We start from the raw sequence: 24,566 nt of genomic DNA, 5'->3' as shown, positions 1-24,566 counted from the left end.
ATAAAAACCAAAACAGTAATTCCGATTAACCTGGTTCTTTGGATCAGAATTAGAAGTAGTGACACCTATCTCTAGCCTGAGGCCAAAATAAGGAGAGTTTATCAGAATAAAGAATAAGGAAGCTGGACCAGTTTTCAATTTTTCCTGAGTCAGGTTCTCACACTGTAATTTTTTGGTTTTTGTTTTTTCAATATGAAACATTATAGGTTAGCCAGTATGGTAGGCAGAATAATAGCTTCCCAAAGATGCACACATTCCAATCCCAGGAAAATGGGAATACGTCCCCTCACATAGCAAAGGGGACTTTACAGATATGATTAAGGCTAAAGATCTTGAAACGGGGAAATTAACTGGAATGTGCAGGTGGGCCCAATCTAATCATATGAGTCTTTAAAAGTGACAGATAAATGAAGAAGAATGGGTCAGAGAGATATGCCAAGAGGAGAACAAAACCCCAAAGCGCTGGCTTTGAACACGGAAGAAGCAGGCCAGGACTCAAGGAATGTGTCAGCCTCTAGAAGCCAAGAAAGGCTCCCAGATTACAAACAGAAAGAAAACGAGAATCTGGGTCCTGGTCCTACAACTCGAAGAGTCGACTCTACCAATAACCCAACTGAGCAGGAAAGATTCTTCCTGAGAGTCTCCAGAAAGAAATGCAGCCCTGCCGACAACTCGGTTTTGGGCTGGTGTCAGACTTCTTACCTACGGAGCTGTAAGATCATCAATTTGTATTGTTTAAGCCACTAAGCTTGTGATAACTTGCATTTATAAAAAGTACAGCAGCAAGAGAAAACTAATACAGCCAGCCATACTAATATTACAATAGACAGAAAGGCACATTTTAAAACAAAATGAAAAGATTTTATATTAATAGTTACATAGGTTTGTTGATATCATTATCTTCTTCATCTTGCCATTGAAAACATCATCAATTCTCCTAGATAATGAAGAAATAATTACAACTTCAACTTGAAACACCAATATCAAATAATGAATTACTTGTTAAATATTATTGTTTAATTATTATTTTGTGGCCCATTGGAACTTTCAAATCTCAGTGACAGAAAATTTATAGAGGCCAGGATGCTAGGTTCCTGCTACTATTAGATTTCTACTTGTTTCTGGACTAATATCAGTACTGATGTCACTAGAAAGGAAGTAAGACACAAAGTAATACATTATATAAAGGGTTAACATATTTCTGAAAAGAAAGTACTTGCAACTGTGTATAGAACACACTGTACCCAGACACCTGATTCTACCTAGAATACCCAGAATCAGGAATAAAATGAAAAAGTCGTAAAAGAGTGTTTTGGAAAAAAGTTACACTTCCAAATGCAACAAGTATAAAGTTCTTTCTATAATCCCTGGCATCAAAATTTGTCATGCAGGAAGCATTTTATGATTTTTTTTTTTGAAAATAAAAACACTACCATAACATTACTAACATCACCGAGAAGCACAGAATTTATTTATAAAGACAGAAGTATTGGTTTTAAGTGTTCTCCTTTGGCACAGTACTAGCCATGATGGTTCCTTCAATGTGTTAATTCAAAAGGTTTTATAAATGCAAAGATTGATTTTGAACTTAAAGCCATAGTCAATCAGCTCTGTATCCAATACCTTTAAAAAACTGGGACCCAGCTGGGCATATTTCTTGAAAAAATTTCTATTCTCATTTCATTTTATTTATTTTTTTTTCCTTTTTCTCCCCAAAGCCCCCTGATACATACTTGTATATTTTTAGTTGTGGGTCCTTCTAGTTGTGGCAGGTGGGATGCAGCCTCAGCATGGCTTGATGAGCTGTGCCATGTCCACACCCAGGATCTGAACCAGCAAAACCCTGGGCCGCCTGCAGCAGAGCTCGTGAACTTAACCACTCAGCCATGGGGCCGGCCCCTCTATTCTCATTTTAAACAAATGTCATTTTCAACAGAAAAATCAATTTAGGTTTGTAAAAAGACAACAATCCACAAAGAAAATGTTCACATTATTAAATTTCAAAAGCAAATCTAGGGTGCCTAAAGATACACAAGTAGAAAGGGCCAGTACTATGAACTTGATGAAAGAAGAAGTACAAATTAAAGAAACATATCTTTGCTTTTCTTCTTCTTCTTCTTTTTTTTCGCTGAGGAAGATTTGCCATGAGCTAACATCTGTACCAATCTTCCTCTACTTTGTGTGTGGCTTGCCACCAAAGCACAGCCACCAATGAGTGGTATAGGTCTGAGTCTGGGAACTGAACCTGGGGCACTGAAGCAGAGCACAGCGAACTTAACCACTAGGCCATGGGGCCAGCCCCCAAAACATTTTCTATAGCAAGACTTTCTGCCATAAAATTATCTATTTGACAACAGTTAACCCAAGTTGGGTGCATCCCAAGATCATAAATCAGAGACATAAGAAAAACAGGTAAGGTCCCTTGCAAGATTTACAGAAAGGAGTCTATATTTTAAGAGGCAAAGGAGACAAAACAACACTCAAAGAGAAGTAAACTATTTCTCAGCTAAAATCATAGTAACCTGTGAGCTTTTAGAATTAAAAAATATATTCCACTGGATCAGTTATGTTTAGATATTAAAATTAGTATGTGAAAAGTGTGACTTGAGGACTACCATTTCAGACTTGAGAGAGAAGTTTATACCATACCGTGCCTCCTGCTGGTGAAGGGGGAAAGAGAAAAGATTACAAAGGCTGTAACAAAAACCCTACTCTCTAGAAGCACTGAAGTGCAACCAAGACAGCCAGAACTCAAGGGGCCAAGATTCTGGAGACGCACAAAGGGATGGAGGTGTTTTCTCTCCTCAGTGCACTTCCAGATTTAGTGTATAGGGAAAGAGAGCCCACATGGCAGCCTGAGGACATCTCACTGGAATGGGAAGATAAAGTCAGAGTTTGGAACTACCAAGGACTTGAGGGGTCACGAGCCTGGAAGGGAAGGAACAACAGAGAAATGAACCAAAATACCCATATTTGCCAACTCCTAAGATGAACGTTTGCTGGATGAGATAGCTAGACACCAGGGGCTGGGAGGCTAAAGGGTTAACAGATTTTTCAGCAATCCCAAGGGTACTGGGGAGACAGACATTAGAGTTCAAGTCTCACCAAAGTGGAGGGACTCTGGAACAAACACTATACAGTTTTCAGTTGAGACCTCACAATGATGATGAACTAGATGAAAAGTAGCCTAGAAATAGACCAGAGAAGATCAGTGTCATCTCATATTCTATCAGCTCGTGCAAAGAAAATTAAGTCTGTCTGGGAAAAAACACAACTTCAAGAGCCTCTACAATTTTTCATTCACAAAAATCTAAAGTTCACTTCAAAACTACCAGGTACGTCAAGAAACAGGATCAAATGACCAAATGCCAAGAGAGAGAAAAAAAAAAGCTAATAGATACATCTAAAGGTAAAGAGATACCACATAAAACTGAGATATTAAAATGAATATGATTAATATGTTCAAGAAAATATAGGAAAAGAGAATTTCATAGGAGAATTGGAATCTAGGGAAAAAAGGAAATTCTAGAACAGATAAAATAATTGAATAATTCAGTAGATGGATTTAATAGCAAATTAGACACCACAGAAGAAATGATTAGTACAATGAGAAATAGATCAATAGAAAATATCCAGATGGAAGCACACAGAGAAATAAGATTGAAAATACAGAAAACAGCATGAGAAACATACATAAGACAAGTGAAAAGTCTAACATATATGTAATTGGAGTCCCAGAAACAGGACAGAATGTAGGGCAAAGACAATATTTGGAAAAAAAAAAAAAGCTGAGAATCTTCCTAAAGAGAAAGACATCAAGTCATAGATACAAGAAGTTCTACAAACCTCACAAAATACAAAAAACAAAAACAAAAAAGCACATCTAGATACACTTCAATAAAACTACTGAAAATCAAAGATAAAAGTAGCCAATTAAAGAGACACTTCCTTTATATGAGCAACAATAAGCCTGACAGTATATTTTTCAACAAAAACCAAGGAAGCTCAAAGAGGAAAAAATGACATAATTAAATGTTGAAAGAAAAATAACTGCCAACATAAATTCTATAGTCAGTAAAAATATTCTCCAAAAAGTAAAATTAAAACATTTTCAGACAATCAAAATCTAAGAGAATCTGCTACCAGCAGATATGCACCAAAAGGGAGTTCTTCATGCAGAAGAAAAATGATTCCAAGTGGAAGAATGGTAATATAGGAGGAAGTGAACAGTAAAGAGTAAATATATGATTAAAAACAAATAATATTGCTTACTTAAAACAACAAAAATAATGTTGCAGGTGGTTTAAAGTATATGTAGGATTAAAATATATACAATGCATAAAAGGTGAGAGAGGATGTTGTAAGGTCTTTGCATTGTCTAGAAAGCAATGAAGAACTAATTTAAGATAGACTAATAGTTTAGGAAGACACACTGTGATCTTCAGAGTGACTACTCAAAGAATAAGAAAAGAACAGGGGCCGGCCTGGTGGCGCAGCAGTTAAGTTCACACGTTCTGCTTCTCAGCAGCCTGGGGTTCACGGGTTCGGATCCCAGGTGCGGACATGGCACTGCTTGGCACGCCATGCTGTGGTAGGCGTCCCACGTATAAAGTAGAGGAAGATGGGCATGATGTTAGCTCAGGGCCAGGCTTCCTCAGCAAAAAAGAGGAGGACTGGCAGTAGTTAGCTCAGAGCTAATCTTCCTCAAAAAAAAATAAATAAATAAGAAAAGAACATAAGACTGACAAGCTAAGTGAGGAAAAGTGGGTAATAAAAATACTTCATGATTACAGGGAAGTGAAGACAAGAAAAAAGGATGAAGGAACAGATGAGATGATAGCATGATGACAGATTTAACCCAAATATATGAGAAATCACGTGATATTTAAATGAACTAAACATTCCAATTAAAAGAGATTATCACAATAGATAATAAAACAATACTTCAAAGTCACACATTTTAAATATAGGTCCACAGAAAGATTGAAAGTAAAAAGATAGAAAAAATGGAACCATACAAACATTGTCGAAAAGAGAGCTGGTACATCCTTATCCCAGTATAAAGAGAGATATTTTATAATAAAAAGGACCATTCAACAGAAAGATACAACAATCTGTATACATCTAATAACAGCTTGAAATATATAAAGCAAAAAGTTAAAGAACTCAAAAGAAAAAGCAGATAATTTACAATCAACAATTAGGTTAGAGATTTTAACACAGATCTCTCAATAACTTATAGAATAAGTAGACAAAAAATATCAATAAGAATGTAGACTATCTGAACAATAAAATACGTTCTCTGACAAAAGTGGAATTAAGCTAGACACCAGTAACATAAAATACTTAGAAAATCCCAAAATATTTAGGAATTGGGCAATACAATTCCAAGTAAACCATGAATAAGAGAATAAATCAGAAAACACATTAGAAAATATTTTTAACTGAATTATAATAAAGACAAGAAATACAAAATGAAGCATGAAATATAACTAAAGTAATGTTTAGTGGACAACTTAGAGCTTTAAAATACATATAATAAAAAATAAGAAATGCTAAAATTTACTAAGTTAGGCATCCATATAAAGAAACTAGGGACAGAAAGAAATTAAACCTAAATAAAATAGAAGGCACAGGAAAAATAAAAGCAGAAGTGAAATATAACACAAATATAAAACAGAGAAAAATCACCAAAATCTAGAATTTCTCTGAAAAGATTAATAGAATCAATAAGTTCTCAGCAAGAAAAGACAAATTATCAATAATACGAATGAAAAAAGGTTATCATTAAAGACTCTATGGTCATTAAAAAGATAATAAAATATCCTGAATCTGCCAACAGATTTGATCTTTCAGATTAAATAGAATTCCTTAAAAATCAAAAAAGATATTGAAAATCTGACAGCTCTGTAACTGTTAAACAATCCTTTTTTTTAAGGAAGATTAGCCCTGAGCTAATATCTGCTGCCAATCCTCCTCTTTTTGCTGAGGAAGACTGGCCCTGAGCTAACATCCGTGCCCAGCTTCCTCTAGTTTATATGTGGGATGCCTGCCACAGCATGGTTGGCCAGGTGGTGCGTAGGTCCACACCCAGGATACGAACCCTGGGCCTCTGAAGTAGAACATGCCAACTTAACTGCTGCGCCACCAGGCCAGCCCCTAACAAATCTTTAATTGAAACCTTTCTCCAAAGAAAACAACAAGTTCAGAGGGATTTATCAGTGAATTCGTCCAAATATTAATGAGGAAATAATGCCACTTTTACATAAACTCCCCCAGTTAATGGAAAAAGATGTATTATTTCCCAAATCATTTTTTGAGGCCAGCATAGTCATGACAACAAAACCTGTGAGGGACATTACAAGGGAAAAAAAAGGCAGTATGTCTCATGAACATAGACAAAAAAAAATTCAACTATATAGTCACAGGATAATACATCATGACCAATCTGTGTTTTTTTCAGTAATGCAAGTTTTGTTTAACATTCAAATATCAATCAATGTAATTTACCACATTAATAAAGGAAAAATATATGATCACCTCAATAAACGCAGAAAAAATCTGATAAAATTCAACACCTATTCATGACAAACACTAAATAAACTAGAAATAGAACGTAATTTCTTTATTTGCTAAATAGTATCTACAAAAAAAAAATCCATAGAAAACATCATACTTAATTGTGGAATACTGAAAGCTTTTCCCTGGAAATTGGGAATAAGACAAGGATGTCCACTATCAATATTTCTATTTCTACACTAGTGGTGATGTCAACCAAAGGAATAAGGCCAAAAAAAAAACAGAGAGAGAAGGAGAGTTACAAGGATTTAAAATGAGAGAAATAAAATTGTCATTCACAGATGGCCAGTTTGTATGCTTAGAAAATCCAAAAACAGCTAGAGACTAACTATAAAAATTAACAAGAGACCTTAGCAAAGTAACTGGATAAAAAGTCAATACACAAACAACTGCACTTCTTCTTTTTTTTTTTTTTAAAGATTTTATTTGTCCTTTTTCTCCCCAAGAGCCCCGGTACACAATTGTGTATTTCTAGTTGTGGGTCCTTCCAGCTGTGGCATGTGGGACACTGCCCCAGCATGGCCCAATGAGCAGTGCCATGTCCGCACCCAAGATTCGAACCGGGGAAACCCTGGGCCTCCGAAGCAGAGCACGTGAACTCAACCAGTCGGCCATGGGGCGGCCCCGAGAGGCTTATCACTTATAACTAATGTGGAAGATAACATTAATAGAGTTTCCTCATTTGACACTACTATTTATGTACCCCAAATTCTGACTTTCTCATTTGGAGGGAGGCCCAATTTTGTTTTTAACGGCAGCAATGTATCAGTAATAAATTCTTTACTGCAATTCTTTGCAACTAAAATTGCCCAAGTCCAGATATTTCCTCCTCTGATATTTATGAAATCAATATTTACATATTCCAGAGCAACAGCCTGAGAAAATCCAAACTAAATATACAACAAAGCAGCCACAAATGCATAAATGGACTTCTTTCTTAAAAAAACAGAAAGCTTTAAAAATTGTTAATTTATAGGAGAAGTCAAATAAGGACTCTGACAATATAGAGGAAAGAATCCAACACTGTCTATATTTCAAAATATGGTAGCACTGCCAAGGGGAAAAAAAAGAAAGGCTTAGAAAATGACAATTTCTGGAAAACTGCTGAAGCAAATTATTCTACCAAAACTACGTAAAAATCACAACTGACTATGTTTAAAGGAAAAGTATACAATGGTAACTTGGTAACCAAGACAATGAGGTCACATCTGAACTACTCTCTTAAAGAGAAGAAACTGAGTGTCTTCAGAGTTATACAGATATAGAGGAACCATAAACAACCAGAAAATGGGAAAACGAGAGCTAAGAGTTGAGTAAATTCTCTATGGAAAAAATTTTTCCCAAATTCTACGAAATGATATTCAAAAGTACGGAAGCTTATATAATAGAGAATAAAAGACCAACTATTGCTCATTCATGACATCAACTTTAACATAATGTGTAAAAATCTTCATAAGGAAAAAACAAAACAATTTAATCAAGAACAAAAAGTTTAAATGGCTATATTTTATTACTGAATAATTACACAACTATGTATAAAGTACCCATTAAGTTTTACCTGAATGCGTCCGAAAATGCATTTCCAGACTTGATTTGCCTTTAAAAATTTTCTTACAAACATCACATTGATGAAAAGTTGCTTTATATCTAAGAAAATAAAAAGATTTCAGTTTTTCAATATAATTTTAATAAATAAGAAAAAATAAGTTACAACTTCATGTACAACTTTATATATAATTCTCCGACTAAAGCACAGAACTCCAAAGGAACAAGGAAATACTTTTTAAGTACCAACCTTACCTCTGGTTCCTCCTCCCCAGTTATAGTCAACAAACAAATCTATACAAAGAGGTCATTAGGTTTTCAACTTTAAACCACTTAGTTTTAACCTTTAAATCATTGAACTTTACAATTATTATAATTTGCTATTAAAAAATACCAAATGAAAAATTATAGGGACAGACACAGATCAATGATGGGCTGAAGGGTGGAACAAAGGGCTGACAACAAAGGTGCGTGGTGGAAATTTTGGGGGTGATAGAACCATTCTACATGTTCACTGTGGTAATGAGTCGTACATGATTGCATGCATTTGTCCAAACTTGCAGAACTGTACACTAAAAAGAGTGAATTTCTCTCTAGGTACATTATACCTTAACTAAATTTAAAATAAAAAGATCTGAGGCTGAATGAAAAGAACCTTAGCATCTCAAACTGTGCATCCATCAAAAAGATGACATTGCTCTCTTTGGTCCACTTTATAACAAATAAATATTATAAAGTTGAACTTAAACTTTACACTTAAGTAAAAGTGAATGAGATACTAGTCCTTTATTTTTATTAATAGACACAAAAAGCTATAAATCACTCAAAAGTTAAGCAATATAGTGCCTAAGAATATGTGTTTGAGTTAAGCGATCCTAAACTCAAAATTTAACTGTGAGGATTAAGATATTTGTAAAATGATTAGCATTTAAGTGGCAGTTTTTAGGAAAGCCACAGCATCTCACCTTGGAAGTAATCTGCATCTAATGAGTACATGGAAAAATAATTAAATCAAACACAGGCTATTACAATGTCTGTAAGACTGTTTGCTGTCAACATATCTACTGAATCTTCCTGGAATGTTTAGCATGTTGTTAACCAACATCAAACAGCAATAGTGTGCCTAAGGTTTCAAACGCCCTTCACACTTGTCAATTCATCCAACTCAACATTTACTAAGTAGCTACAAAGATGCCATGCAAGGCCCTGTCTTCTAGGGACTTACTTCTACTCGATGAAACAGACATTTAAAAAGATAATTTGGATTTAGTGAATTGGGAGTGTCCCTGATAAACTTAGCAAAAGACTTGTAACCGGTAAGCTTGGTTTGTCTTGTTCCATTCAAATCCACGGTAAATGCAGAGATACAAACAGGATCACCATGGACACAGATAGAGAGATGCAGTGGTACTCTGCCAGGGGCAATATTGTCTCTCGTGGGACATCGGGCAATGCCTGAGACATTTTTGTTTTTCACAACTAGGGGCGGATAGGTGCTGCCATCTAGTGGGTAGAGGCCAGGGATGCTGATAAACATCCTGTAGTGCACAGGACAGCTTCCTACACTACAATAAAGAATTATCCATCCCCAAATGCCAACAGTGCTGTGGCTAAGAAATCTATACTATGAATATAGTGATGTTTTGAACACAGACGTCTCAAAACACTTTGATTGTCTCACAGTGGACACAGGGTGAAAATAAAATCAACAAGGACCTGCATGGGTCAGGCCCTAGGCACACACCTCTCCATTCTCACATGGATGCTAAGGAGTATATACTTTCGGGGCAGGAGTGATAAACAGTTCCAAATGAAGCAGAGATGCCCAGCATGAAAAGGACTTAAAAATATCTATTGTGGGGCCAGCTCAGTGGCATAGTGGTTAAGTTTGTGCATTCCATTTCAGCAGCCCAGGGTTCACAGGTTCAGGTCCTGGGCACGGACCTAGTACACTGCTCGTTGGACATGTTATGGCAGTGTCCCACATATAAAATAGAGGAAAACGGCACAGATGTTAGCTCAAGGACCATCTTCCTCAAGAAAGGGAGGAAGACTGGCTACAGATTTTAGCTCAGGGCCAATCTTCCTCACCAAAAAAAAAAGAAAGAGAGAGAGAGAGAGAAAATCAATCTATTAGATTTGGCAATAAGGAACTCATACTTGACAGCAATTTGAGAGGTATGCTAGGGTCAAAAGTCATAGCACAACAGTTTGAACAGTGAACAGAAAGTGAAGAAGTGAATACTGAAGTAGAGTCACTATTTTAAAAAGTCCAGAAGAGAAGAAACGTTAGAAAACTTGTATCTGCCCCTGTGATCGTGACAGCTTCCCAATACTCCTGAGAGAAGGGAGGCAATATTAACAAATGCAACTTGTTGATCCTATACTGTGAAATGTGCTAACATTTGGAAAATCTGCATAACCCGTATTTTCCAAATAACAAACCCATGATATTATAATATCATGCATAGGTAAAAAATCCATTCAAAGTACCAGACAGACCAACAGACTAAATGAAACGGGGTATGAAAACTTCATTAATCTTATTTCAGATTCCACCTTGCAACAATCCTGAAGAAACTGCTACTTGTTTACTTTTGGAGTAGCAGAGAATAACATCCACAACTATCTAAGAAGCCGATTTTAATACTCCTCCTTTGACCAACTGTGTATCTGTTTTCTTCATTTACTTCAAACAAAATAACACGAGAGCAGATATGACAATCCGGCTGTCTCCTATTAAGCCACTAAAGAGATTTACAAAAATGTAAAACAATACCGCTCTTTTAATATTTTTTTGTAAAGTAGCTATTTTTCACAGAACTGCCGTTTACATTAGCATGTGATGGGTATGTATTATTATTTTTAAATGAATTAATAAATAAGTACCTAATTTTTTCTCATTTCAATTTCTAATATGATCTATATATTTAAACAATAATACAATTTTTATATTATAATTTATATAAACCAAAGCTCCTGAGGTATGGAATAATTTTTCAGGGTATAAAGGGGTTGAGAAAAACAGTTCTAGAATCTCAGGAGCAGGCGAGCCTGCAGTTCTAAGTCTGTTTTCCACCCATTCATACAATACGTTGAAGAGCTTATTTCCTTTTCTAGGCAGCATCATGTGTATCTTTCTATCCCGGCATTTAGCAGCATTCCTAGTATCTAATGAATACAAGAGTTTAATGACTACACGAATACACTGATTCAATAAGAGCATCACCGAACAAAATCAGTGAAACAATAAACCAGTAAAACAAAAATGGAAAAGCTGAATACAAGTCGACACTTCCTACTCTTCTTCAAGTCAGTCCATCATTTACTACATTTATACATACCATGTATACTTTGTTGATCACACTCTGTACCACTAAACTAAGTTTCCTGGCACCTGAGACCATGTCTGTTACTTAGCATTTCCTCCAAATACCTAATCCAGTAACGTGAATTCTTTGAACATTTTACACTCAACAACTAATCTCAGTTAAACTTGGATATCTAAATTCTTTTAAGAAAGTTGACATTCAGGACAGCACATGCCTGCGTCAAATAAAATACCATTTTAAATGCTTAGTGTGATTAGAAAGAGATTTAAATGCTGACTAGAAATATTTCCCAATGATTACTATCTTATTAAGTATAATATATAGACAGTATATTTATATTTAGCTCTCAAAGAGCCACAGCAACCAAACAAAACCCCCAAAGAATGCCAAGATTTTATATTAGTCATTAACTTCAATGTCCACCACCTCCTAGCCTTTGAATCAACTGAAAACAAGTGGGGAAAATATGCTTCCTTCAATTCCTTTAGGTCTGCAGAGAAGCCAGAGAAGCGAGGGAAAGAGAGCTGGGTAACCCATTTTCAATTAAACAAAATCGACTACTCCAACCTTACCCAATTTGGTAATTATGAGAAACTTAGCTTTTTCACTTACTTTTGCCACACTTTCTCTCCAAGGTGTACGCTTTTGTAATGAACAGTGAGATGATCTCTACGACCAAAACATTTCCCACATTCTTCACACTGATGAGCCTTCTCACCTTAAAGACCCAAATATTTTGATTATAATACGCATTTCAAGGTTTTTCCCCCAGGGACAAATTATCAAACAGTACGATAACATGCTGAGACATACACCACGAAAGTAAAGCCACCCTGTATTCTGGGCTATTTGCTTTACATTCCTTACTCAAATATCTTTCTTCAATGAATCTATGCTTATTTTCACGGATGTGAATCCTTCTCCCCAGGTGGAGAAGGAATCAGTAACCTTTAGCTGTAGACTTCAAATTTTACCTTCCAACACAACAGAGAAAGATAAATGAAATTACTTCAAAACTCAGGATATTTTTAGGAATATAAAGGTCTGGATATCAAACACCTCAAAAGAACATACACTGAATCAAGATGAGGCCATCTTACTGTTTATAAAAAGAACCTGAACATTTTCAGATCTTTAGACTCTACTTTTAAAAGATTTTTCATCTGTAGGGATATCTTACATTTGTAATGAGCCAAAACACAAATATAAAGGAAAATTCTAGATGAGTCCAAGTTCTCATCTCTATTCTTATGTTCAATTACAAAGGTTTGGCCTTTAAAAACCACTGTCTCAATACCAGTGTGAAATTTAACCATGTGACCTCTAGAATTAGGAATGTGGACTTCTCCTAAAAATGTGTAATTCTAGTGAAAAAGTCATCAGACCTTCAGCATCTCTTAAAAGTGCGATAACAACTGCAACCTGCCTCACTGGGGTCATTTAAGAAGGTAATTACACCTGTTGCATACTTTCTACTTAAATTGTTTATAATAATAAAAATCACCTGTTCTACTGTGCTCATAGAGATGGCTCTTTCCCATTATTGTGCTCATAGAGTTGGCTCTCTTAGCACTTCCTGAACATCAATCTGAGAGGAAAATATGAAAGAAATCCTCACAATATAAAAATTATAAATACAGTATAAAGATCTGAAACTGATCAGGATTATTAAGGTACTCTTTTTCCAAAGATAGGGTTTTAAAAATTCCCTAACATAAACTTTAACACACAATTATAATCATTTCTCTTCAGACATCTAAGTTTTGTTAACTTCTTTCAAATCCAATCAAAATGAGAAATATTATTTTGGCTTCTCCCTTTAGAGAAGTGCCAGTAGCAATCACTGCACATACCCACATAATGTACAAAATGCAAATTTTGAGAATTTGATGAAAACAAACTTTAAAATATAGTTTGTAGTCATAATGGGTGACCAAATGATTAAAATTACAGTGAACAAAAATATGTCATAGAATTATGTCCCTTTCAGATGCTTTTTAGAAAAGGTTTTTAGAACCAGCATTACAAAGGGGTGACCAAAATATAATAAATTATTAAAATTATAGCCAACACAAACATGAGGTAGTCTGTCCTTTTCAGGTGCTTTTTAAACGGATTTTGGAAATGTCATCGCAAAATACACCTCACCTGAATGTATCTTTTTGTGCTTTGTGAGGTGGTCATGACGAATAAACGTTTTCCCACATTCGTCACACTCATATCTTTTATCATCGTGATGTACTCGCAAGTGAAGTCTATAAAGAAAAAAAAATTGAAGGCCATCGAAACTGGTGACACAGAAGGAAAAAACTTGATTAACTCTAAGTAATGAAATCTGGACCATTTACTCAACCACCGTCACACATTATTTTTGCTCCATTTCTGTGACTTTCAGAGTTCTTCCCACTCTTTCACTACCTGACTCCAGGATTCATATAAGCATCTTTCAGAAAAGCACTTCAACATTTGCACACGCTCACACTGCTTCTGGATGATATTCCCTCCTGAGTTTTTAGATCCTAAACCTACTTCACTGAGCCTACAAACGTCTAGGGTCATTGTCTGTCTGACTGAGACAGTGTCAGAGACAGCCAAAGTAGGACTGAATGGGAAAGAATTAGATTCAGACCCATGGGGTAGGTGTTCAAGCGACTTCCACATACAATGACAGCAAATGATACAGCAAATAATTAGGGATTACTCCTATTCTGGACAACTGACACCACACTTAAACTGACAGCTGAGAATCTAGTACATTTTATAAGTAATCAACTTTCTGATGATTACATTTTACTACTTTTCTTCACACTAACCACAGAAAATGTGGCTCATTTTATAGTCACCCAAAGACAGATCATCAAAGGTTTAATTTATTAAAATTCATTTAACTTCAATTATTTTTATCCCCACAATCCTCCACCTATGTATATCCTAGTGAAATGAACAGCTTCTCCATTCAAGTTGCCAAAACAGGTGCTGATTCTCATGACCAAAACCAGTAAACTGGCTGGACTACATCTAAAGCGGAAACATTCTGTTAAAACTTAAAAAGAAGTAAATACTAAATGAAAGTGTAAAAATTAAAGACTTAAGATTAAAATTCTTAAGAGTATTAACAAAAATTAAAATTGTACACATATCTCACAGTAGGTAGCCACCTACTATTTATTCAGAAAAAGACAACTTTTCATAATCAACTGCAAATGTGCCAGATTCAGCTATAAAAATAATTACATAAGTTACAACTAATGCACAGAAAACTTCCTAAAATTGAGAATCCTCGAGTTTTCCATTTTGCCATACTTTCACACCAAAATATTCTTTGATAATCAAGAATGAAGAAATACGCTAAGTTTAGAACACCAGAGTTTTAATGAATTTTGATTCAAAAAAAAGGCAGTGAAATAAATATTTAAACGACTTAGTAAAGCATTCAGCAAACCTGGAGATGAGAAAATATTTAATACTTGTTTATAGCACAGAAGGAAGACAATATTAAAATTATAACATAGGGAAAAAGTCTATAAAGTTTTTTTGCACAACTTTGCTTATCGTAAGTGCTAAGAAATGTTTTAATTCAACAAACAACTGATGCAACGCTAAGAAAACAGAATTAAAATGGAGATATAATTTTATCTTAGTTAATATAGGAAAAAAATGGCTTGACTGACCTGTACGAGCTTCCATGACGAAAACTTTGCCCACAAATACTGCAAAGATGAGGCTTTTCTCCACTATGGATTCTCAAATGTTCTTTCAAAGTAGTTCTGTGTTAAAAAGCATACATTTAACTAAAGATTTTTTAATGCCAACGTATGTATTACCACAGATTTCCAGAAATCTTGCTAGAAAGGTGTCCAAGTTAACAGATACTACGGCAGTTGTCCCCTTTCTCCTACAATATTTTTGCTCCTTATTGGATTAGTCTCACCAGAACACAAACGTGCTTGTTATGTCTCTCTCTTAAAAGAAGGAAAACATTTAACTTTGGCATCGTTTGCCAATGGTTTGCTCAAAGATTTAACTAGATAGCTTAAGCAAACTTTCAAGAAGCACAAATGAAAAATGCTCAATTGTCACTACTGAATTAGGTAAAATTGATGGGAATTTTAGTGGAGAGAGTTTAATAATACATAAGGAATCCAGTTTATCAGTACTATTCCTTTCAAATATGTGCTCAACACTTGTTAAAAGAATGTTTTAAGGCAAAGAAAACTTCACAGGTACTTGTAATTTGCAGATGCCAAGGTGAAAAAGGGAAACCACAGAAAAGATACAATCATGGCTGATCCTGAGTTCCCCAGCCCTACGGACCCCTGGACAGACCGCTGTGTAACCACCGCTGCTCCACACACATCCCCAGCATTTCCTATAGTTCTGACATTCAGAGATTTCCCACAGATGTAAAGTGCTGAGTAAGGACAGACAAGGTTATTTTGGGGGGAAAGAAAGTAAAAGGCAATGTGTCTGACCTTGCAGGCTTCTTACTGTCACTACCACTTGGTTTTTATTTCAATCCCATAACTAGTGAGCGAAAAGGCTGAGTCTGCCAGTAGATGGTGCTCTTTTACCAGACCCACCAGCACCCAACAAGTGAGTCTGCAGGTAAGCCCAGCCATGCGGAAAATACCAACAAAACTATTCCTAGATCCTTACCTACTAAGTAATAAAAGTAAAAAGATGGAAAGGTTGTTTTGGTTGTTGGTTTGTTTGCTTTCTGTTTTTACAGAAAGACCTTTAAGAGGAAAAAAAGAATTTATAATGCATAAACTTTGTAATTTATCAATCTGTAAATATAAGTTCTCAGATGAATACAGCATACTGATTTTCCTATTCTGCCATCATATCCATCTGTTATTTCAAGAAAGTGGCATTTATAATTTTTTTAAATGATGGAACTTTTATTTACTGAATTACACTGTTTCAGGAATAGTGTCGAATACTATGCAGGAAAAGACACAGAACGTTACACACCTTAGAATGACTGGCATGTTCCTCCTTGATCTCAGCCTCCCTCTCTCAGAAATAACCATTTATGTCAAGGATTCTCTTTCTTTTTCATTTGTTCTACTACCTATGTAGTACATATCACCAAACAATATATCGTATGTTTTTGAACACCTGAGTAGCAAGCACAAACGTATCAACATTGCCACTATTAGATAAGGACCCACAAGAGAAGATGCACAGGGTCTCTGTGTCGAAGTCTCGCTGTAGCTTCCCTGAGCATTAGCGAGAGCCCTTTCCAGCATGTCAGTGGGTAAAGTCAGGAATAAATACTGGAAAACATAGGGTTCGTCACAATCAGAGCATCTGACAAGCCAGAGGGGACCAGGTACTGGAAGTCTGGCAGAAATACAAAGTAAGTAGGCTGCTGTATATATTTTGCTTCTAAGCTTCCCATGACCTACCTCTAATTCTCATGGATAGGTCAAAAAAGAACATTTCTGTGAAATGAAATGAATATTCTCAGTTAAATTGAACAGCAAGGCACAAAGACAAAAGTAGGAACCTGATTAGCATACAGGTACTATATGGTGGCAGAGTACAGATAGGAATCTAGGTCAGGGAGGGGGAAATGTGGAGGTGCGGTTTGACGGGTATAAAGTTCCAGTTATGCAAGATGAGTAAGTTCTAAAGAACTCCTGTACAACCTGTGCCTACAGTTAACAATACTGTACTGTACACTTAAATATTTGTTAAGAGGGTAGTTCTCAGGCTAAATGTTCTTACCACAGTTAAAAAAAGAAAAGATTTTGCGTCAGACCTGCTCTAGCAGTCTGTCCATAGTTAAAAGAGGAGACATGCCAGCAGACATCTTAGCAGTGACCACCCTCAACATGTCATAGGTCATGACTCCTACTAGTGTGGACTGGCTACCCATAACATACATATGTTGCACATCTGACATCCTGGGATCTTCATTCACCATGCTCCTTTGAACTCCCTTTCCCTCCTTCCTGTATTAGAATTTCTGTTTCCTGTAGCTCTTGTCTTCCTCTTCATCAGTTTACTTTCTCATTCCGCTGAAGCACACCTTTTAGTTGCTTCATGAGAAAGAGTATAGCAAAGGCTAATTTTTTGACATCACGAAAAATGTCTTTATTTTATCCTCAGACTTGATTGTTAGTTTGACTAAAAGCAGAATTCTAGGTTGAAAATTACTTTCTTTCAGAACTTTGAAGGGTACAACTGCATTATCTTACTTCTAGTGTTGCTATTGAGAGAGAAGTCCAAGTAATTCTAACTCTTAATTCAGTGTGTGTGTTTTTTTTTTTAACTTTTTTTTTGAGGAAGATTAGCCCTGAGCTAACTACTGCCAGTCCTCCTCTTTTTGCTGAGGAAGCCTGGCCCTGAGCTAACATCCATGGCCATCTTCCTCTACTTTATATGTGGGATGCCTACCACAGCATGGCTTGTCAAGCCGTTCCACGTCCGCACCCAGGATCCGAACCAGCGAACCCCGGGCCTCTGAGAAGCCGAACATGTGAACTTAACCGCTGCGCCACCAGGCCGGCCCCTCAATGTGTGTGTCTTTTTTCCCTAGAAAAAGCAGAAGCATTGAGAAGCTTCTCTTTGTCCTCAGTGTTCTGAAATGTAACGATGTACCTTGGAGTGGGTTTATTTTCATCTAATGTCCTAAGCATATGATGGTCAATTCTGTCTCACAACTTGTGTCCCCCAGTGCTGGGAAATCATCTTGCATTATTTCAGTGACGATTTTTTTTCCTTCCATTTTCTCTGTTCTTTCTTTCTGGACCTCTTGTCTGGTTTTCTAAAGTTCTAATCTTTATTTTACATTTCTGTATCTTTTTGCTTTGCTTTTTGGAAGATTCCCTCAACTGTCCCTTTCAATCCTTCCATTAAGGTGTTTACTTTGTCATGCTTTGAATTTCTGGGAGCTGTGATTTGTTATGTGACTCTTCTATATAGCAACTCTGTTCTTATAGAGTTACTCTGTTCTTGCCTAATGGATTCGATAGCTTCCACTGGGGATATTAATAATAATTGTCTACTTCTTTTTTTGTAAGTTTCCTTCCTGTATAACGTTTCCTTCAGGTTTTTGCTTTGTTTGTGATGGAAACACAACACAGTTCTGTCTTGTAACTCCTCACCATCTGCAGATGATTAAGTGTGAGTGGCTAAGGTCAAAGCACAGGTGGGCCTTGATGACCCTGCTTCACTGTAGGTGAGCTGGGTGTACTATTTGTTAGCAAATATATTGGACCTTCGGTGCTCAGGTTTTCAAGGAATTGTGTTCTGATCTGCTGCTCAGAGGGTAAAATCTAAAAGCCAAGGTGTCAGCAGAGATAAGGCCTGGGGCTCACTGCTTTCAGCATTCAGAATGCATTCCATCCTACAGCATCATGGCTACTCTGGTCCAGACATCTGCCGAGGTGGGAGATGGGAGGTGCCAGCAGCAATGGCCTGTGTGGGTGATGGAGGACCCAACGGTCTAACTTCTCAAGCAGTTTCTCCTCTCGTGCTCCTTGTTCCTCCGTCCTTCACCCTAGTCCCACAGGTATCTGATACTGCCGCTCACTGTACCTTTTGTGGGTTCTGTGATGTAAACTAGGTTCTTGATTTCTCCATTGCCAATTTGGGATCTGCCATTCTTAGATCTGCTAAGTCAGTTACCACTGATCCATCTGCTTTCTAGCTTCCAAACCTGTGCTGCTCTTGTCACCTTTCTGTTCCCCCGTCTCTGTAGCTTACTGTCTTTAAAATAAATGAACGACCTTTAATGTATTCATAGTGAGGTTTCAGAAACAGAAAAAATGATACCTACATTAAATCTAAACCTGCAAATCCTGACTTCATATTACCTTCAATAACATCTTACATAATTTCTTTTATCCTTAAATTTTAAATTAAAGCATGATTCAAGTATCTTGTGTCTTGCATTACCCTAATCCTTATAAACTATATTTGTTAATGATTTCTACACACACTACCAGGATTTTTCTGGGTGTGTAGGTAACTCCTCACCTTTCTCGTACGGATTTTCCACAGATAAAGCAAGTCCATTTTCTCTTCCCACCATGGGTACATTCTATATGGCGTTTCAAATTTCCAGTGTCATTAAACTGACGACCACATATATCACATGGAAAAGGACCTAAAAGGAAAGAAGAGTGTGCATCTAAAGTTTAAAGAGTAGATACTAAATGAAATTTAGTAGCTATGTTATAAATTTATACCTACTACCATCAGTGCATATATCATAACACACTGTAATTATTTATTTTTAGTTTTCTCTTCCCTTCTAGATCGTTTATTTGCAGATGTCAGGTTACAATCATCTCTATTTTCCTAGAGCTGAGTATACGGCCTGGCATCTAATATAATAAATGCCGAATAAGCTAATGAGTTAGGGGGCTGGCCCCGTGGCCCAGTGGTTAAGTTCGCGTGCTCCGCTGCAGGCGGCCCAGTGTTTCGTTGGTTCGAATCCTGGGCGCGGACATGGCACTGCTCATCAGACCACGCTGAGGCAGCATCCCACATGCCACAACTAGAAGGACCCACAACGAAGAATATACAACTATGTACCGGGGCGCTTTGGGGAGAAAAAAAAAAGGAAAAAAAATAAAAAAATCTTTAAAAAAAAAAAAAAAATAAGCTAATGAGTTAACAAATTGAAATGGCCGATTCCTAGTTTGAAATCAGACTGAAACAAGTAGAAAATGTTACACAGTAAACTTCTGGGAAAAGGAGGTAATGAGAAACTGTGGAAGAATAAACAGAGGACTTAAGAGAACTCATGGTTTGGAGATGTATTGCTGTTCCTTATAATCACAAACTTGGAATGATGTTGACCAGATTGAAAATATTGTGGCCCATTTCTATTCAGTCTTACAACATTAAACCCAGATTTCTCACAGTAATATTGACGCTAGCTGGATTCCCAATTTCACCACGATTTTACCAAATCAACAACTGGAGAGAAGAAGACAGAGTTCTGCTGAATGGAGAACTAAAAGGAAGACGAAGGATGTGTGAAAAAGAAGTACAGTATATGCAGGTCAAGGGAGCTGTGTATCTGGAAGAAGATGTCTCAGAATTAGGAAAAGTAAACCGAAGAAGAAAATTCTAAGGAAGAATTAATCATAATAGCACAATGGAAAGAAAATGGCATTTGGACACTAGAATTCAGAAAAATGTCTACAAGCAAAAGTGTGCATAGCCACAGTAGTTTTGGGGGAGTTTCAACATGTTTTTGCACATGAGAAATGAGAGATGACCTCAAAATGTATATGGTATTATCTTTAGCATATTTAAAATCTCTAATATTTCATCTTTGTTGGCATCTGAGTCTTTTATTCATTCCTTAACTCATTCAACAAGTATTGATTGATTCTTAATTCATACCTAGCACTAGGTTTACTAAAGCACTAAGAAAAATTCCTCCACTCCCTCTCACATCCCTCCCCCTAGCAAGAGGCTCCAAGAAGTTGGGAAAACGAGAGTCAACATTTACAGAGTTGAAAAAATAGAGGAAGCAAATAAAAGTGCCAAGATGTGCTTGTTATGGGAAGTGCGTGTTAGGGAAGAGTGAAATAGCTACCTGTAAAACTTTTTATAAAGTAATAACTGTATGTATTACTGAAGACTCCAGCTGGGTGAAGGAAGAAAGGAGCATTCTCTTTCATGTTGTTACTTATCAGGGTTCTTCAAAGAAAATACCAACTATAGTTTTTTTCCTGTACTGGATATCCAGTTTTGCATGCAGCCAAACTTCTTTGAACTTTTATTTATGAAGCTGTGCTGGGAACTTAAAACTAAAGCTGATTTTCATGCCAACACTCTAGATAGGACAGAATGAGAAGATCTGACTTTTTAAAGCCAAACTGTAACTTCTGCACTTATAAATAGAGCTATATTAAAAATTCTTCTCCCCTAAGTGTTCAGATTGTGTTTCTCAGATATCTCTCCCTCTGATTTACAGAATATGTAACCCTAATGTGGGGAGCACACGTGTGGCTTTGAATAACCTAAAGCAGTAATTCTCAGGTGTGTCAGATGTGTGGTATCTGGACCATCAGCACCAGCATCACCTGGAAACTTGTTAGAAATGCAAATACTTGGACCACACCCCAGACTTGAACCACTTATCTGAAATATTCAGTGATTCCAGGAAAGAGAAGTACAGAAATGGGACGCAAAGCTGAGTATCTAAGTGTGTGTGTGTATATCCTATTTGGTATATTTTTTTCATAAATAATGACGGTCAAAAATGGAAAGCTACTGTTTTATTTCACAAACCGTATTTCTCAAAGGTTTGAAAATTAATACTTATAATACTATAAACGATAATATATTCAGAGAAAGAGAAAGCAAAGCAAACCAGGCCTGGCTCTATCCTTGGCTCTCCACACGCGTTACCTCATTAAATCCTCATGACAATGTCTAGGAGGCAGGTGTCAACCCTGTTTCATAAACGAGGCTGGCACTCTGCAAGGCTGCACCAGCTCACACAGTGAGCAGCGAAGTCAGACGTGGAAAACAAGCCTGGATATAAAGTCTCCTACCTTCCAGTTCTATATCACGCCACTCCTATTAAACTTTAGTTCCCGTAAATGCCAACCTAACATAGTAAATGTCAACTCTTATTAAAAATTATACAAACTATCTAATCACTTGTGAAATATCTGAGTGGGCATAGCATTATAATGTAATGGTTTATTTACTAGTTTGATTACCCAGGGGGCTGTAATTTAATTTGGCAGGAATTGTGTCTCTAGATCCTAACGCAGAGCTGATCATATAGTTAACAGTTGTTCAATAAATATTTACTACTTTGCATGGTGAATGTACTTCCCTTGGGTATTTGCTTCAGTAAACTTTAGTTAGCAGGTTAGCTAAATCTTACTACCTAGGATTTCTGAGACACTTCTCCTTATTGAAACCCTGGAGCATGATAGAAAAATAATCCTTTAACAACAAATCATAAAAATCTCCTGGTTTGACCACCTTTTCAGGAATGCTCTCTTCGACAACACTAACCTCTGATCAGTTCAGTACCTGCTTGTATACTTTCACTGGGAGGAAAGTAACTACTGTACAAGACAAGTTACTTCAATTTGTAAGTTCCAATACTTAAAAAATTTTCTAAATTAAAAATAAACCTATATAGCCAGACTCACCAAGAAAAGAAGAGAGAAATCGCAAATAAATAAAATTAGGAATGAGAGAGGAGAAATCACAACAGATACCAATGAAATACAAGAGATCATGAGAGAATACTATGAAAAACTATATGCCAACAAATTGAACAACCTGGAAGAAATGGACAAATTCCTAGACTCCTACAATCTCCCCAAACTGAATCAGGAAGAAATGGAGAATCTGAATAGGCCAATCACAAGTAAGGAAATAGAAACGGTAATCAAAAACCTCCCCAAAAATAAGAGTCCAGGACCAGACGGCTTCTCTAGAGAATTCTACCAAACATTCAAAGAAGACTTAATACCTATTCTTCTCAAACTGTTCCAGAAAATTGAGGAAGATGGAGTACTCCCTAACACATTCTATGAAGCCAACATCACTCTGATCCCCAAACCTGACAAGGACAACACAAAGAAGGAGAACTACAGGCCAATATCACTGATGAACATAGATGCAAAAATCCTCAACAAAATTTTGGCAAACCGAATACAGCAATACATCAAAAAGATTATACACCATGATCAAGTGGGATTTATACCAGGGACACAGGGATGGTTCAACATCCGCAAGTCAATCAACGTGATACACTACATCAACAAAATGAAAAACAAAAACCACATGATCATCTCAATAGATGCAGAGAAAGCATTCGACAAGATCCAACACCCATTTATGATAAAAACCCTCAATAAAATGGGTATAGAAGGAAAGTACCTCAACATAATAAAAGCCATATATGACAGACCCACAGCCAACATCATACTCAATGGACAAAAACTGAAAGCCATCCCTCTGAGGACAGGAACAAGACAAGGGTGCCCACTTTCACCACTCCTATTCAACATAGTACTGGAGGTGCTGGCCAGAGCAATTTGGCAGGAAAAAGAAATAAAAGGAATCCAAATAGGTAACAAAGAAGTAAAACTCTCGCTGTTTGCAGACGACATGATCTTATATATAGAAAACCCCAAAGAATCCATAGAAAAACTATTAGAAATAATCAAAAACTACAGCAAAGTAGCAGGGTATAAAATTAACGTGCATAAATCAGTAGCATTTCTATACACTAACACTGAACTAACAGAAAAAGAACTCAAGAACTCAATCCCATTCACAATCGCAACGAAAAGAATAAAATACCTTGGGATAAACTTAACCAAGGAAGTGAAGGATCTATACAATGAAAACTACAAGACTTTCTTGAAAGAAATTGACGATGACATAAAGAGATGGAAAGACATTCCATGCACATGGATTGGAAGAATAAACATAGTTAAAATGTCCATACTACCTAAAGCAATCTACAGATTCAATGCTATCCCAATCAGAATCCCAAGAACATTCTTCACAGAAATTGAACAAACAATCCTAAAATTCATATGGGGCAAAAAAAGACCACGAATTGCTAAAGCAATCCTGAGCAAGAAAAACAAAGCCGGTGGAATCACAATCCCTGATTTCAAAACATACTACAAAGCTACAGTGATCAAAACAGCATGGTACTGGTACAAAAACAGGTCCACAGATCAATGGAACAGAATTGAAAGCCCAGAGATAAAGCCACACATCTATGGACAGCTAATCTTCGACAAAGGAGCAGAGGGCCTACAATGGAGAAAAGAAAGTCTCTTCAACAAATGGTGCTGGGAAAACTGGACAGCCACATGCAAAAGATTGAAAATTGACCATTCTTTTTCACCACACACCAAAATAAACTCAAAATGGATCAAAGACCTAAAGATTAGGCCTGAGACAATAAGTCTTTTGGAAGAGAATATAGGCAGTACACTCTTTGACATCAGTTTCAAAAGAATCTTTTCAGACACTATAACTCCTCAGTTGAGGGAAACAATAGAAAGAATAAACAAATGGGACTTCATCAGACTAAAGAGCTTCTTCAAGGCAAGGGAAAACAGGATTGAAACAAAACAACAGCTCACTAAT

The 24,566-nt window shown here is 36.5% G+C and overlaps 1 protein-coding gene across 1 annotated transcript in view; it reads right to left on the bottom strand.

Annotated features, from left to right (window-relative positions):
- ZBTB41 (zinc finger and BTB domain containing 41) overlaps nucleotides 1-24,566 on the bottom strand; it is a 42,053-nt gene that overhangs the window by 2,577 nt on the left and 14,910 nt on the right. The window contains exons 6-10 of the mRNA XM_014829026.3: nucleotides 19,446-19,575; nucleotides 15,128-15,223; nucleotides 13,605-13,711; nucleotides 12,069-12,174; nucleotides 8,138-8,226 (exon numbers count right to left, since the gene is read on the bottom strand). Of these exons, the coding sequence (XP_014684512.1) occupies nucleotides 8,138-8,226; nucleotides 12,069-12,174; nucleotides 13,605-13,711; nucleotides 15,128-15,223; nucleotides 19,446-19,575 (528 nt within the window). The remainder of the gene's footprint in view (nucleotides 1-8,137; nucleotides 8,227-12,068; nucleotides 12,175-13,604; nucleotides 13,712-15,127; nucleotides 15,224-19,445; nucleotides 19,576-24,566) is intronic.

This window comes from Equus asinus, chromosome 30 (assembly GCF_041296235.1).
Source record: "Equus asinus isolate D_3611 breed Donkey chromosome 30, EquAss-T2T_v2, whole genome shotgun sequence".
Classification (NCBI taxonomy): Eukaryota; Metazoa; Chordata; class Mammalia; order Perissodactyla; family Equidae; genus Equus; species Equus asinus.
This window is presented reverse-complemented; position numbering and strand designations above follow the sequence as displayed.